Source organism: Atheta coriaria, unplaced genomic scaffold, assembly GCF_025399875.1.
Source record: "Atheta coriaria isolate IRGN ID8LTWV9N9 unplaced genomic scaffold, Caltech_Dcor_3.1 hic_scaffold_9_pilon, whole genome shotgun sequence".
Taxonomy (NCBI): Eukaryota; Metazoa; Arthropoda; class Insecta; order Coleoptera; family Staphylinidae; genus Dalotia; species Dalotia coriaria.
The window spans coordinates 3,679,593-3,695,219 of NW_027045451.1; the positions used below are offsets into that span (position 1 = coordinate 3,679,593).

The 15,627-nt window shown below is 36.1% G+C and overlaps 2 protein-coding genes across 2 annotated transcripts; both read left to right on the forward strand.

The window, feature by feature from the left end:
* The first annotated feature begins 134 nt into the window (after positions 1-134).
* Positions 135-6,614, forward strand: LOC135799796 (uncharacterized). Its single transcript, XM_065313003.1, is given in 9 exon segments — positions 135-197; positions 519-762; positions 1,894-2,070; positions 2,073-2,102; positions 2,105-2,118; positions 2,427-2,557; positions 4,544-4,665; positions 4,921-5,091; positions 5,956-6,614. Coding segments are annotated over 9 exon segments (1,014 nt in total). The 3' UTR covers positions 6,018-6,614.
* Positions 6,615-7,738: 1,124 nt separating this feature from the next.
* On the forward strand, positions 7,739-9,001 carry LOC135799797 (uncharacterized abhydrolase domain-containing protein DDB_G0269086-like). Its single transcript, XM_065313004.1, has 3 exons — positions 7,739-7,895; positions 8,046-8,071; positions 8,181-9,001. Exons 1-3 carry the CDS (start codon positions 7,739-7,741, stop codon positions 8,712-8,714), a joined length of 717 nt encoding a protein of 238 aa, XP_065169076.1. The 3' UTR covers positions 8,715-9,001.
* The last annotated feature ends 6,626 nt before the right edge of the window (positions 9,002-15,627 follow it).

Genomic DNA, 15,627 nt, shown 5'->3' on the forward strand with positions numbered 1-15,627 from the left:
ATACTGTTAGCTCTGTTAAACGCGTTTTCGTGCGCCGTGAAAAGTGTCAGAGGAAAATTGGTTAATTGACTTTCGGGGCGACGCGTGTAATTTTTAATTAATGCACTCAGGCTGGTAGCAAATTAATTAATCTCATGTTTTATTCTTTCCAGTCGGAGCCCTCGCGACAAGTGAGAATCCTGCCTGGTTTAGGAAAGGTAAGTAACCTCTTGGCGTCTCAAGACGTCTCAAGACGTCCTTTATTTTCCGCTCGGCTTTCGATTATGTCAAGGTTGACGTTGACCCACGTTTTCCTCCAGGATTTTTTCAAATTGAAATTTATTTATCACGAAAAAACCACGATTTTTTTGTTTTTGCAGCTGATTTTAATTTTAAACGTCTAAAGTTCAGTTTGACATTGAAGATTTAATTGGCAGCTCATATATTGTCTTTCCCGGACGTTTTTCCGCTTGTTGCGCAAGGCTGTAGCTTCTTCCTCTTTGTGGAGTGGAGAGAGGTTTTTAATGTTCGTCTTGCAGGTGCACGTTGTGCATTCGTACGACCGCATCATCCCCTACATCGGGCACAAGCGGCTCACCGTCGTCACGCCAACACCGACTGTGGTGCGGGTGCGTCCGTCGACGCTCTATCGCGAATTCGACCGCATCGAAAACAAACTTAGACCGTACACGTACAACTCGTACACCAACGATTACCTCAACTCCGATAGCCATGTGGTGAGTGTTTGCGCGAGCGAATGTCTGGATGAAATCGAAACCGGACGTAAATTACTATCCTGCCAAGGTCATGCGAATGATGAATGACAGTCGAATTGAATTAATGAATGAATCTAGTATAAACCAAACCAAAAACAGCACGAATGAAAGTAGAAAGTAGAAAATAGAATTTAAAAAGAAAACAATCTTATCCTCTTCATTTTAATATAATTAAAACTCAATCAAACAGAAAACTTTGCACAGCAAGAACTGTTGAATTTGAATTTAAGCGGCTAAAAAGTCTTTAGCTTCTTTACTTAAAGCATTAGATTAGTATCGAAGCAAAATTAATTAAAAACTAACTTTTTCGATGCTCATTCAAAGTAAAACAGAAGATTTAACGGCGTTCGCATGCAATTAGCCGTTTTAATACTTGGAAAATTTTAATTATGCTCCGCCCACTTGTTCTCCTGATATGTATGCAACTATATTGACAAATTTCTAGTCACTTCACCCGATAGGCAACTGTAGTTTAACTAGTTATATCGTATGCCTATATGTTTTGCAAGCTAAATGTTAGCAACTTTCGTATTTGCTTGAATGTTTACTTTTGGTATTGCTTCGTGTTCTGGGAATTCACAAATGAAACTTCCATTCCACCGTTTCCACCTTGCATCAAATGGCAACATGCCAATTAGACTCATGGCTGCATGTGCGAAAATATTTCACTAGTCACATTCCTCTTATTCGAGAGCGTTGTAAACTGCAAAGCACTCAAATTTTATTTCAGCCGCAAAATTGACCGCTATATAATTCTCTCCATCAATATTTATTTCAATTGTGCGTTAAAATGATGAAAATAACATTTATTTATTTATTCTATCTCTAGCTATTGATTGATTTTATGCTGTGCAAAATTTTTATAAAATAAAATTTTCAGATGAAAATATGATATAGGCAACTTATGATACATGTATACGAAGTTGCGTATGTTGTGGGATTCACATGATCAATAAATTCTCACCAAACTAACAATTCAACATCGTGAATATGTAAAAAAGTGTAGTTTAGCACCTGCACTAATATCATCATCATCATCATTCCATGTGTAATGATTTAATGTCATTTTGGTGCAGTTTTGACACTGAGACTTGTTTTTCCAGAGGATAATCTATGTAAGAAATCCGATTACCGGTAGCTTGCCAGTCTATCGTCCTTCGACCCTTTATACCAGCCGTTATTACGATCCTTACTATATCTCCGCGTCTACTATCCTTCTCGTACCTTGACTACACCCCTACGTACCTTCGCTCGCTGCTCCCGGCGACGAGAAGTTATTACTACTCGCATCTTAGTTTATATCCATCGGAAAGATGGTTGATCTATCTCTGTACCCGTCCTGGCGCCACACCATTACGCACGCGTAAGTATTTCCGCCATTGACACGGAAACGTCGCCACATGAGATCCTACCAAAAAAAATTTTTTCACATTTTGGTAGTCATGTAATTTTTGTAGCGTTTCTTTCAAGCAGCACGCAGCACATCATCTCGTTCACTGACCAATGATTAACAGACGCCATTATTAACCAAACAATTAAACAAAAACAAAAAGCGAAGCGTAAAACAAACCAAAACCAAGTATGGTATGCTCACAAAGTCTAAAGTGTTTGTACGTTGCGGCGGTGGTGTTTTAGGATGGAAATCATTTGCGTTTGCGGCTTGTGTTTTAGATGTTCGATGATGAAACGAGAGCGATCCGGGCGCAGATCAACTCACTGTCGAATCAAGTGCACCTTCATGTGCCACGCAAGCTCAGGCAGATGCCATTGCCCTACACACCCTACACGAGCTACTCTAGCAGGTAATTACTTAATGTATGCATGCTATGAATATTCATTGCTGGTAATGTGCGGACTAACAACATTTTCACGTCAAAGTGAGCAAAAAATTAAAGAGTTGCGAGTGTTTCAAGCGTGAGTAATAAAAAACTAGCTATAACGTTATCGTGATGAAGGACAGGTTAAAAAGTTTGTATAATACACGATGCATATTCAATTTTCATTCATTTTTTACTGGAAATCCAATTTAGGAAAATTTCTATATGAATTTTATGAAAAGATTAAATATTTAAGAAGTTTAGTTCAATGATTAGTTGAGTATGAAATCAATATTTCAAGCGTGAAGATTTTTGATGAGTTTTCAACTTAAATTGAAGCTTAAATTGATTAATTTTAATCTTTGGGCAAAATTAAATCATAGAAATATACGAGAAAGTCTTAAGAAATAAATTTTTAGATTTTGTAGGATTTTATTATGTTTATTTCCTTATCTGACGTGTATCTGTAACTCGATTTATTTGATTTGTCGCAACTTCGCTTTTGCTAAATTAATTCAGCTTAGACTCTGCTATCATGTTATTAGATAGTCCCTTTCACAATCACGTTAATTTATAAGGGTTCTGCGCGTAATTAAGGGGTTATATTTATTCGTTTTATTAAAAGTAAACATCTAAACAAATTTTCATATAAATGTGTAATTTGGGTTGCCTATATTCACGATTTACATAATTACACTTTTATGCTCTGTTTCTTCAAAGTATTATATTTACCGCTTATATTTGTGAATAGATCCCCTTAACGGCTGAAAGTTCGACGAACCAAAGCGTAACGCACAAAAACATCCACGGCGAAAAGTAGCCAAGAACAAAATTACCAAACTTACGCACAAGTTGTGAAGGTTGTAAAGGTTTCGTGAACGTACGTATGTTTTGCGCATTTTGTGCATTCACTCGTTAGAACTTTCTTAGGCCATATACATTTAAAGTTAGCTATTCTGATATTCCTGGCTTTATTATTATCACATCATAACGCAAACTAAAATGTTGAGTATCAAACTCAGGAATAGTACGCAATCAATCAATATTCTTAATACCAGTATAAATACTTAAGTTTTTATGTGAAAGTTTCGATAGTTTATTTTTCTCCTATTTTAATTGGTTTTTGTAAAGTGTTTATCCACCTGTATCTGACTATAATGGCTTATTTTGCGCAAATCTCCAGGATTGCGTGCAATTTACTCAGCGAAAGCTTTCGTGCAAACACTTTCGCTGGTTTCATTCAGGCGGTGAAATCCAGTATTCTATAGATTCGATTAGCTTGTTTCTAAGCGCCGAAGCCGTCGGAATATATGTTGCGCCGACGGCACCTGCAGCCTCGGGAGAGTGCGGCGAAAAAGATGGACGTTGAAAACTATTATCATTTTACAGCACTAAAGAGGATGATGGAGTAAATACCTAAAGATATTAACCATAAGAAATATAAAAAACACCTAGCAAATAAACAAGACATGTAAGATAAAAAGTGACATTAGGGTAAAAAAATAATATATGCAACACGCAAAACATATTTGTATAAACACATGGAAGAACAACAAGTTGCCTATTTAATCAATTATAAATATTCACGTTTTTGTTAATATCTTGACTTCTAAAGGTAAAAATAGCCTGTTTTTTGTTTAGAACACAAACAGTTTTATTTACCAACTTCATTTTATTCTAGTTTGTATTTGTCGATCCATTAAAAGTCCTTCCACGTCTTTGTAACTTAGTCAACGTCTTGAAACTATTGTTAAATAGTCTAATGACTCTCAGTGCGCGCTCGATACGCTAGCTGCCGACGTAATTTAATTAATTAACTAAGTTGCGCGGTAGTAGTTAACATTAATGTCGGCTTAATGTTAACTACTCGTTTCTTGCCTGTTGCTCGATGCACTTTGATTAAGTGCTAGAGATTAATGTACTTACATTTCGCAACGAAGTAATTAATTTCTTTCTGTTGATTTGCGAAAGATATGAGGAAGCACCGGCCAGGTGGTCCAACGACAACTACGTTCACAAGATGATCTGCTCTACACCATCGAACTCCGCTGAATATACTACTTACTGGAGTGATCCTGTCAGGAGACAATTTAGTAAGTTAAAAACAACTTTTTTTGACTTAAAACTTTTTATTTTGGTTTATTTTTGTTTTTAGGCTTATCGTAAATTCAATTAATTTGTTTACCTTTTTTGTAACTTTGGATTATGTTTGTTTGTTGTTTGTTTTTTGAGTACAGCCCGCGGTTAGGTCCTTTGTCAAATCAAGTCAAGTTCTTCCATCGACCTTTTCGTAATCTGATACTGTCTGTTTCTGTGTTTGTGATGTGATTGTTTCTGTGGCAATGCAGACAATGGCCGCCTCGCATGTGTGTCCATCGTCGGCGGCAAGGCACAACCACGCCGCAAGAACATCTACGTCTACCACGATGATCCTGTAAGGAGCGACATTCAACTGTTGAGCTACTACATCAATCGCTTCCGTGAAGAGAGAAACATCAAAAAGCCCATCAGCGTCCGAGGTAACTTTTATTTCTCTTTATTTTTTATTTATTTTAGTATTTTAGTACGATATAAATTTGGATTTTGAAATTTTTTTCTGTTTACGCTTTCGAATGATTCCAAATTTTGAAAATGTTTACGCGCTCTAGATTGTAGAAATGTTAATATTGCTCTCATCAAGTTTTATTTCTTCAAAGACATTTTTATCGTCGTGTGTATTTCACAGCGTATTTCACGGCTTTTTTCTCATTTAGTTTCATGACCTGCTGTATCATGCTTCAGACGCTTTTTTTCCTTTTTGAGGTCATCCCGTTTTTCGCTTTTGCTCTGATTTTGGCTTTTCGGCTGTCAAAATGCGTTTGACAGCTTATTACATGATGTTATGATCTTTATCGTCTTAGAATATATATCTTGTAGCATTTCCACGTATAAAATAGATTCTGCAAAGGATAACTGTTTGAGCAGGTTGAAAAGATTGAACTAACGCTTTTCATCCTAAGCTTGTAAGCAAAAAATAAACACGTTAAAGCAAATGTAAACTTAAAAGCAGAAGCGCTCGCAAATAAAGGATCATAAAATAAAGCACATCACACACATCACATGACCCAACATAATGTCATAATCATCCGATTGTTTCACCGTCTAAATCCGTTCAGTGTTTATTTTCGTCCAACGTGTTGTTTGTTCTGTTTTGAACGTGTGTTTTCGTTGATGTTCGTTCGTTATATTTCCATCTTCACTATAATCAAATGTAAATTTCATTATATTAATAATCTTTTTGTTGCTGGAATTAATTAATTGGATAATTGTTTAACAAAGATGTTGTTAATAATTTGTTTGGCGTGTCGATGTGTTCTGATGCGAATGGTTTTCTCTCCTTACAGCCGTGGAGAGTATTGTTGAAGAGAAACCTGTTAAACCAAAAGTAGAAGAGATTAGTGAATAATGCAACTTCCTTCTACCACATCACCAAAACAAAAACCACACACATGAACACACACAACACCGCATTATCATAATACACAAAACAAACAAATAAAAACAAATCAAATAGATTTAAATCAATTTGAAAGATGATGCACGAATTTACGCACACGATTTTTTGCACATAAGTTAAATTTTGTGTTTTTATTTTCAAGATTGCAAATATATTTTGTTCAGAGGCCTAATACTTTAAGTAAACAGAATTTATTTGAGATTTTTGAATTTTGCAAACTGATATAACACAAAATTACAAAAATAAATTATTTTTTGATTGTTTGAGGTTATGTCATGTTGCAATGCAAGTTAATTCATTCAAATGTTATTATTACGACTAACAATTAATACTAAATCAATTAAAACATCATCAAATTTGATTGAATGGGTAAAACTTGCAAAAATCTCAACTAAACACGCGCGAGTTTTAAAAATAGTTTAAGAGAGTTTATTTTTCGCCTATAAAACGCAAGATTTTTTAAAACTTGAATCTTAAATTATTGTTATATAAATTAACTTAAATTATTGTTGTTGAGAGAATAAAATATTATTTTGTTTAAAAAAATACAGAAACAAAGGATTTAAGGTGAAATTTTATCAAATTTAGTCACAATTTTAACATTTTTTTGTAGTTTTTGACTAAAAAGTGGTTTATAATTAAAATTGTGATTAAAATTCTTAAAATAATTCTATGAATCCTTCTTAAATACCTCTTGAAGTTGATTTAAAGAAGCATTCGTCATAAAAATCCTTCTTCACTCCTTTGATTCTCCAACAGGACACCAATTAAAGCAAAGTGTCCGTTTAGTAAAACAAAAGCTACGTTGTAAACGCAAGAATTATTTATTGTACAAGTTACATACATAATTGATTTTGTATTTGTTTGACTGTAAAACAAAACCACGTCTAAACGGAATCTAAAATAAAACAAGCGAATAAAATACCACATCGACGAGATGCAAACCTGATGCCCCAAATGGTGACGATTGGACCGAATCTTTAAATAATAAAAACTCCCATTAAATAAAAAGTAAGTCTCTGCTGACTACATGGTTGGGCCAATATGCAACATAATATTAGTACCAACATCTGTCATACATCTCAAAACGAATCAGAGCTTCCGCTTGATAGTATTTTAATGACTTTTGATGCATCTGCCGAATTAAAAATCTCCGAACAAAACTGTAATACCAAACACTTTTACGAACATTTTTTCTTGCATGTTCAATGTTTGTATGTATTAAATGTTTTGTATTTTGTACCATATATATCTTTTTTGTATTTTGTATTGTTTCCAAAACACTATGTGCATGTGTAGGATTAAATAAAAGCATACACTCTGTACACAACCGTTTTCATTTAGTGTCTATCCAGGCTTAATTGATACTTGCGTCATTACCGTAAAACCATTTTCAGTGCGCGTAATCTTACCCCACTACGACCTTCTCGGTTTTCTCAGTACCACGCCCACGGAGGACGCGCACATGGACACTGAGGGAAGTGGTTCAGATCAAGCAGGAACGCTGCACGTCTGGCCAAGCTCAACGAGATCAATCCGGCTGATATTCCGCAAAGGTTGATGTTAAAGCCAAACTTGCTGGTATTGCGCATAAAAATCTCTACTGATTGATGCATGATGGTTCAATGGTTTTATTTGTTTTGTTTCTTTATTATATGTTTCAAAAGAGTATGACTGCGGTTCTTCAAAGAAGGCCGCAGAAAGGAAGAAGAGAAGCTGCTGCAAACGCTAAGCCGCCGAAGAAGCTAAAGCAAAGAAACAGGAAGCTGGCGTTGCAGCTGCCGCTGCTAAGAAAGCTGCGGAGCAGCTTGGTGCAGCCGCTGAGGGGTATGCGCTAAGAAAGCAGCTGAAGAGGCTGCTGCGCGCTGAAGAAGAAGCCGCGAAGAAAAGCGGCCGCCGTAGCCAAAAGCAAAAGAAGATGCCGCAGCGAAGCTGCTGCCAAAGCGCCGCTGAATTGAGAGTTAGCTGAAATGTAAGCTAAACAAGAAGAATTGGCTAAACAGGTAATAACATAACCTCACAAAACTTACTAACTTAAGTACTTCCTCATGGAACTAATAAACCAATTAAACCTTCCATCCAAAGATTGATCTTGATATGCTTCGTCTTCAGGCTGAAATTGAAAAGGCAAAGAAAGAAGAAGAAGAACGCGTTCGTTTGGAAGAAGAAAAACGTCAGGCGGAAGCCGCTAAAGCCGAAGAAGAAAGACAGCAATTATTACGTCTTGAAGAAATAGCGCGTCAAGCAGAAGAAGAAAAGGAGGCCGAGCTCGCACGACAAGCCGAAGAACTTGCCGAAATGGCGAAGCAAGAGGCCGAATTAGCCGAGAAAGCCAAAGCAGAAGAAGAAGCAGCTGAACAACAGCGTAAAGAAGCAGAAGCTGCTGAATTAGCACAAAAAGAAGCAGAGTTAGCCGAGTTGGAAACCAAAGAGAAAGAACTCACTGAACAAGCCGAACAAGCACGTGCGGAAGCCGATGAAGCAGCCGCTGAAGTAACACCAGCTGAAAACGAAGCAAGCAGTGAAGAACCACTGGTTGAAGAACCTGAAAGCCCAGCGCCGGCTGAAGAAACAGCTGCGGAACCAGCAGAAGAGGTTCCAGCGGAGGAAGAAGTTGCTGAGCCAACTTCACCAACCGAGGAGTAAATTCAATGCATTATATAATTTTGTTTATTTACAAATAATTTTATTTAGTTTGCATTTAATTTTTAAAAGATTTTTGAATATCAGCACGGGAGATATTGTTCATATTTATTAAAAATCAGTTGGATGTGTTCGAATAAGACATGAAAGACGAACATAAACAGAAACAGAAACAAGCGTTGTTGTTGTTGTACTTTTGTGTAAATAACTTATTTATTGTAACTTTAAAAAATTGTATATTAAACAATTAAATTATCACATTAAATTGTTATCTATTTTAACAAAACAAATTGTATTCATTTATTTACTTTAAAGTTAGAAAATTTTCATTGTTCGGTGATTGTACCGTAACTCAAACACATAGGAAATAATTAAACTGACGTGTCGCGCCATCTAGCGGTCTTAAATGGAACTAATATCTATAAAAGCGTATTCATTACATTGTAATTAATAACAAGTATAATTAATATTAATGATGCTTTAATTTCTGTGGGATAATTAATTACTCTATGACATTACGGTTCAAAAATCAACATACAAGTTGAGTGACTAGCACAATGTAACTAATATTTATGTGCATATATAAAATACTGCTTAATGTTCCCATATCTACGTAAATACACCAAAAATATACTTTTCTCTTCATCAATTGACGCAAACGCTGTTTTTTCTAGTGAAAAGATCAACTTCATTGAAGTATTTCAAACAAATTGAACAAATTCCACTTGAAAAGGAATTCGCCGAATGCATAAATTAAACAAACAGTTTTCCAAACTGATTACATAACATTTAACAACACGAATTATGTCCATGAGTCCAGGATGTTGATGAATCATTAAAATACTGAATGCATATTTACCAAGTTTGCATATACTTCAAGTAGATAATTCGGTTTTAATAAAAGGTTAACGGTGAGATTCAATAATGTGTTTAATGTACATATGCACATATGCAGCTTCACGCTGTATGTACGCGTATGGATTATAATCTATTATAGCTTATCCTGAATTAGCCGAATGACGAATGACGCAAATTATTATTACGCTCGTTGTCATTATCGTCATGATCGTCGGCGAGAGCCAGCAGCCGTACAATTGAATGATTTGAATAATTGCCAAGCGTGCAGACGCAAAATGCGTTAAGAGGTTACTGTCGACTGAGTCAGTCACTCAGTCAGTTGGTTACAAAGATAAAACATTGGGTAACGGGGGAAACCTATGAGTTGGTTTGTAAAAATAATGTTTGGGGACGATTTATCATCGTTGTAAGACCGTTTTTTATCATCCCAACAAAAAAAAAAGGAAAAAACGACGCAAAGTTTTATAAATTACTGTTTTAAGGTAGAAATGTAATAAAGTTGTTTTATAATTTATCAAGGGACCTCATTTTCCTTTAGTTGTGGTTGGTTTTTCACAAAGTAACCTCAAAAGTTTTTTTATGTTAGGCAACCAAATTTACATCACACTATAAAAACCATATATGTTTTACTTTAGTGGTTTCTGATTATTCTATTGAAAATTAGTGAAGTGGCAAAGTGGCAAATAGCACATTGTTTCGTCGAACAAAAAGAGCGTCGCCGTTCATTACCGTCTACGACGCGCGCTCGCAGGACTCTCAGCGACACACTTACGAACGAAATTAGTTTGCGTGCGCGCGTTGGCTATTTATAGCGCAAAATCGAAACGAATTTTGGTGCACCGATCGCTACACCACGCAATTCTCACGTGCACACGAACCCGCATACACACACTAACCACATAAATGCGTTAACACCTTTCAACGTGTTGAATTTAATTGAAAATAAAATCGACTTGAATTTATAACCTATTTAGACAACTATCGAACAGTGTCTTAAAGTAACATTTAATTAATAATTATATATTGATTTAAAATTATGCTGTAATTTAATTTTTACGATTAAAATCACTAATTAAGTTTAGCGACGCTCAACTACAAATCAACGTTGATGTAATTGGCAGTAAGGTATAAACAAAACAATTAGTGCAAAATTGCTAATTTATCATGAGTCAACAATCTATACATTTTTACATTTTTTACATTCACCTGAACCGAGAAAATGTTATTCTACAACATAAAACTTAACGTCTTATAATTAATATTGGTTATGTTCATGTTGTGGTGTATTGTGTGTTGCCTACAATTAATAGCAAATAAAGAAAATCACGTTTTCTATTACTTTACGAAATTGATATGCGGGTATTTATTCAAAATGAATCCTTATAAATTACTGTTGTTGTTGTTTGCGAGTGTTTACGTTTCTTCTCATTTGAATGAAGCGAGTCAACCAATAACAACACACTCATTCAAATTTACTAACACGCTTGAAATATGGAACAATTTCAATGTTCTGCTGTAATTCGATATTTCATCAAGGGGACGGCTCAAAATTTCCATCAGCGTTGGTGGTCAATCAACTCGTAAATGTGCGCAGTATGGAGTAAAAAGTGGAGTAAACCAAGACGAAAATAACGAAATAAAAGTAAAGCAATTCGAAGCGATGACGCTGATTGAAATTCATTAAAGTAAAACGATAAAAGCGAACCAAGAATAAATCACCAACTGCATGTTACGAAAATAAAAGAAATAAATATTTATTGACATAAAGGTGTTAAATACGTCCCTGGTGTTATTATCATGCGCCTCGTGTAGCGTTTAGTTTTAATCAATGTATATTGAACCTGTGCATGTTTGTAATGTATCGCATTGTGACGAAAATACAACGTGCACCCACTGGGTGTTTAAGAAACGAATAAAATCGCGAATTTTGTTGAAGATATTGATTGAGGGTATTTTTAATCCACTCACTTTTTGAAGTATACGGTATGATTCATTATTAAATTGCTGCATAAATATCTAAACAACCGAAACGAGGCCTGGCAATACCGATGACGCTGCCGCTGAGAAGTTGGGAAGTCGAAAAGTGTTACAGTGTGCGACGGCGGCGGCAAAGGTGGCAACTCAGTGACGAGGAAGAATTCAATAGCGATATCGCGACCGCCCCCCCGCGCGACTCACGTCAAACCGTTCTCGCTGGCGGTCGCGTGTCTGCCCGCCACCAGTGTTGGTGTGTGTGTGTGGGTTTCCGTTCGTCAATTTTAAAACACGTTCGATGTGTGTTTGCTTCATTCCAGTCCATTCAAACGAACTCGCTCGACACACTCGGCACACGGGCGGCCGGCACAGTGGCACGAAATCGAACCAGAGGCGGCGCCGAGACTTTTTTCCGCCTCGCGGCTTCTCATTAGAGCATTAGAGCCGGCACGGCCAGGACCTTAGACACACGCCAACGTGGACTTGAACTTCGCCGCCGAGCTGCGAGTGACATTCAACTTCAAACTCAATCGTGCGCCGCGCCGCATTCGATTGCGCTTTCGATTTCATTGCTCGCGTGCGCTTGCCGGAAGTTAGTGAAGCGCGAATCGGTGACTTTTGTTAGAATCGCGTACATCTTCCGCACGTGGACGAAGAATTCGGCTCAACATGGACAAAGTGTTTCAACCGGAAAATCCTCAACGGACTAAATCCATGTTAAGGTAAAATTATTAAATATAATTCAATAAAACCAAAAAAAAAGTTTGAAAGTTGTTTATTTATTAAACCAAAGTGCTGGTATCTTTATTTGATTACATTGATTCGTTATCGATTGAAAACGCGAATAAAAAATGAAATATTACCCATAGACGACTTTTATTTCACTTTTTAATGTTTAAAAACATCAAAGACATAACAATAAATTTAATTTGATTAATATTTTGTTCGCAAGATGTCGCAACCGGATGCGTTTGTGTTTCAGCCAAAATTCCATGCATTTATGCATTCTTTGCTAAAAATAAAACAATTGAATTATGCAATCGCATTACACAATGATTTTATTTACTCCGCTAAAGGTTTAGAGCAATATTATGCAAATTAATCCACCAAAATGATTTTTTCCTAATATATAAAAATAAATGTATTGTTTAAATGACATTTTGTTATAATCGCGATTGCTGCCGACCGGTAATCTTTATTTTTTGTGTGCATGCGTGGAAATTATCACCGTTTCATTAAATTGTTATTGTGCGCAAAGCTTATCGAGTTATCGGTAATAAACAATAGCCAATTTTGGCATGCCGAATCACAAATACAATGCGTAACAAAACATCAATATTTAATTAAAGAATTTGTTTACAATTGTTTTCGTAAACATTTAATGTTGATTAGTCACGTTGAAAAGTCAGTCAGAGTTTACCGTGCACTTTGAGTTTTGACAACAAGATAATTATAACTACCTGCAAATAAAAAAAAAAATATAAGTGGTGAATTAATCGCCGCTACGTGTTTTCCAATTACTGCGGTGTGTGGCACACAATGTTGGCTAGTAGCTAGGCAGAAAATCGGCACGTTTCGAGCGGAAATCTGTTTTATCACAAGCCACCATTTTAAATCAATTGCATGTACGCCGCGCAATAATTTATTCATTTCGGTTTTCAACAAGCGCATACATCACTAGATTTTAATTCCGCATATTACTTGAATAACACTAAAATTTAAATTTTAATGACGTTGTTGGTTTGTTTGGAAAATTCATTGAAACCAAATCGTGAATCACGTTTCGATTTTCACCTTCGTTACGAATTCCTTGACGTCGCCGCATTTATATTGACGCAATCGCAATGTGTTTTACGAACGTGGATGTTTCCTTGACGTAATAAGGATCTAGTTAATGCTGCAAAGTGAAGGACTATCAAACTCTTTCAATTCTTTTTATTTTCAATGATCAATGTCAATGACGTCAAAAGAAAACTTTTGCGCACGCCGGCGCGTCCTATAAATAGATAAATATCATGAGTGTAATTTATTGTTCTAAATCCCATGTGAATTCTTGTCGTCTGAGTGTAATTGCAAAGAAAAGTAATGAATATTAGCCGTATTGGTTGAAGAAGTAATTGGAAATGTAATTTTTCTATTTTCGGTGCGTAATCATAAATAAAATTGTGTGTAATCGTGAATAGAGCTAAAAATACATTTTGAATACTGCAATGTTTAAATTCAATGTAACAATGGAGAGAGGAAATGTATAGTTATGGAGTGGACTGCATCGCTTCAAATATTGGTATTCTAAATATAAACACGTGAACGCTTTCGATAAAATAATAATTCATCGTTTCGTGCTGTGCACGAGCAAAACAAATGGAATTAATTCAAATTTCCATCTAATCTAGTGTATAACATAACAATGCCCAGACTGAATTTAATCTTAAAAAGAACACATTGAAGTTATGCAACTTTTTATGCATATATTGTATGCTGTGTTGTCTAGAGTCAATTTAATCAAAACTTACTCAATTTTTACACTGTTTTTGTTAAATAAACCATAATTACCTATTATATGTCTATTATTTTTTAATGTTAATAATTTAGATGAAGTTTCCTTCACGTCCGGAATAAATTTGTTTACCAAACAAGTTTTTTGTCGCGCCACAGTTGGAAACAAATTTCTTGTGTTGCACTTTTTCACCTTTTGCATTAGCCGCCGCATTTGCATTCGTGGTCGCATTTAGATTAGGCTTTACATAAATAAAAGGTTATCATCCCATCGTAGTTCATACCTATGCTCATCTACACGTTGGCTCAACAATGTTGCAATGACTTTTCAAAATGAATTGGAGTTTTTTACGCGCTTAAATCCGACAACCCGGACTTTTTTGTCCGACCGAACAACATTACATATTCAAGAGGCGAATGACGCTTCATCTTCGGACGAGTTTGGAATTCTCTGCAATTTCTCTGAATATTAATGCACCAGCGAGAGGCACAAAGTAGAAATGAAGATGAAAGTAGAATTGAATTAAATGATACAAAAGGTACGCGGAGTACATGCACTTAAAATTTGTATTTTAAAAGCTTGCACATTTGCAATATTCCTGAATCGCGTGGGTCGGTTACTACCCCCGTGATGGTGCAGATAATACTTGTCCTTTCAGTGTTTACCATTTAGCGCGCACATCTCAACGCGATTAGTAATTAGCATTCTGCAAAGTGCTCGCCGGCGACGAGCGCTGATGTGAGGTTAGGTGTATTAGAAGCGACGCGTTGACGGACCTTGAACGAGTCGTCCGTCGTAAATGCCTAACGCTAAATTATTTAATGCCCGACAAAACTCGGGGATGAATTACACTCGAGCGAGCCGGACCAAAGCCACGGCTAGACGATATAACATGGAGATAATGCGACAGCGCCACATGCAAATGAACAGACACTCAACTCATTCACACAAGAACAAACAATTTTAAGATCTTTGTTGTGAATGTTTTTGTAACTAATGTGGCTGCTGGTATTTATTTTACATTCTATGAGTGCACGGATTTGTTGAAAGCGGAGAGCTGCTTCATGATGCTAGTTAGCGAGTTTCAACGCGCAACGATGTTGATTTTGGCTTTGGGCTTTGGGTTAGCGGAGAATGATTAAAATTGCATAAATCAGTATGACGCACAACGTCGTTACCAAGCGAATGCGCTGCCTGGATGTTATTCAACCTGCAGTGCACACGAATTACCTATACGTGCTGGTTGGATTCCGGCTGGCATTGATTTTTGCGTTTGCGGTCACGGTATACGTGGGCCAGTGTTTATTTTAATTGAAAATTAAATTTGTAGAGTTTTGATTTGCCACTACAAATTATCCGAGTGTTTTTACTGTGATTTTTATTTTATTTATCAACATATAGATGGCGCTGTTGTATATACTGACAGTTTAACCTATTTTGTGTAAATTTTAAACTGATGTGTTTTGTTACAGTATTGTTGTTGACGATTTTGATTCCAAACTGCAGAAAGAGCACGTTGAAAAGGAAAAACCCTGCGATGATCACCTAGAAACCTCAAACAAACCGAAGGCGGAAGAATCAAAAGGT

Coding starts and splice junctions, on each gene's coding strand:
- LOC135799797 (XM_065313004.1), top strand. CDS start 7,739: ATGACTGCGGTTCTTCAAAGAAGGCCGCAGAAAGGAAGAAGAGAAGCT. Junction 7,896..8,045: donor CTTGGTGCAGCCGCTGAGGG/GTATGCGCTAAG, acceptor CTGAAATGTAAG/CTAAACAAGAAGAATTGGCT. Junction 8,072..8,180: donor AAGAAGAATTGGCTAAACAG/GTAATAACATAA, acceptor CTTCGTCTTCAG/GCTGAAATTGAAAAGGCAAA.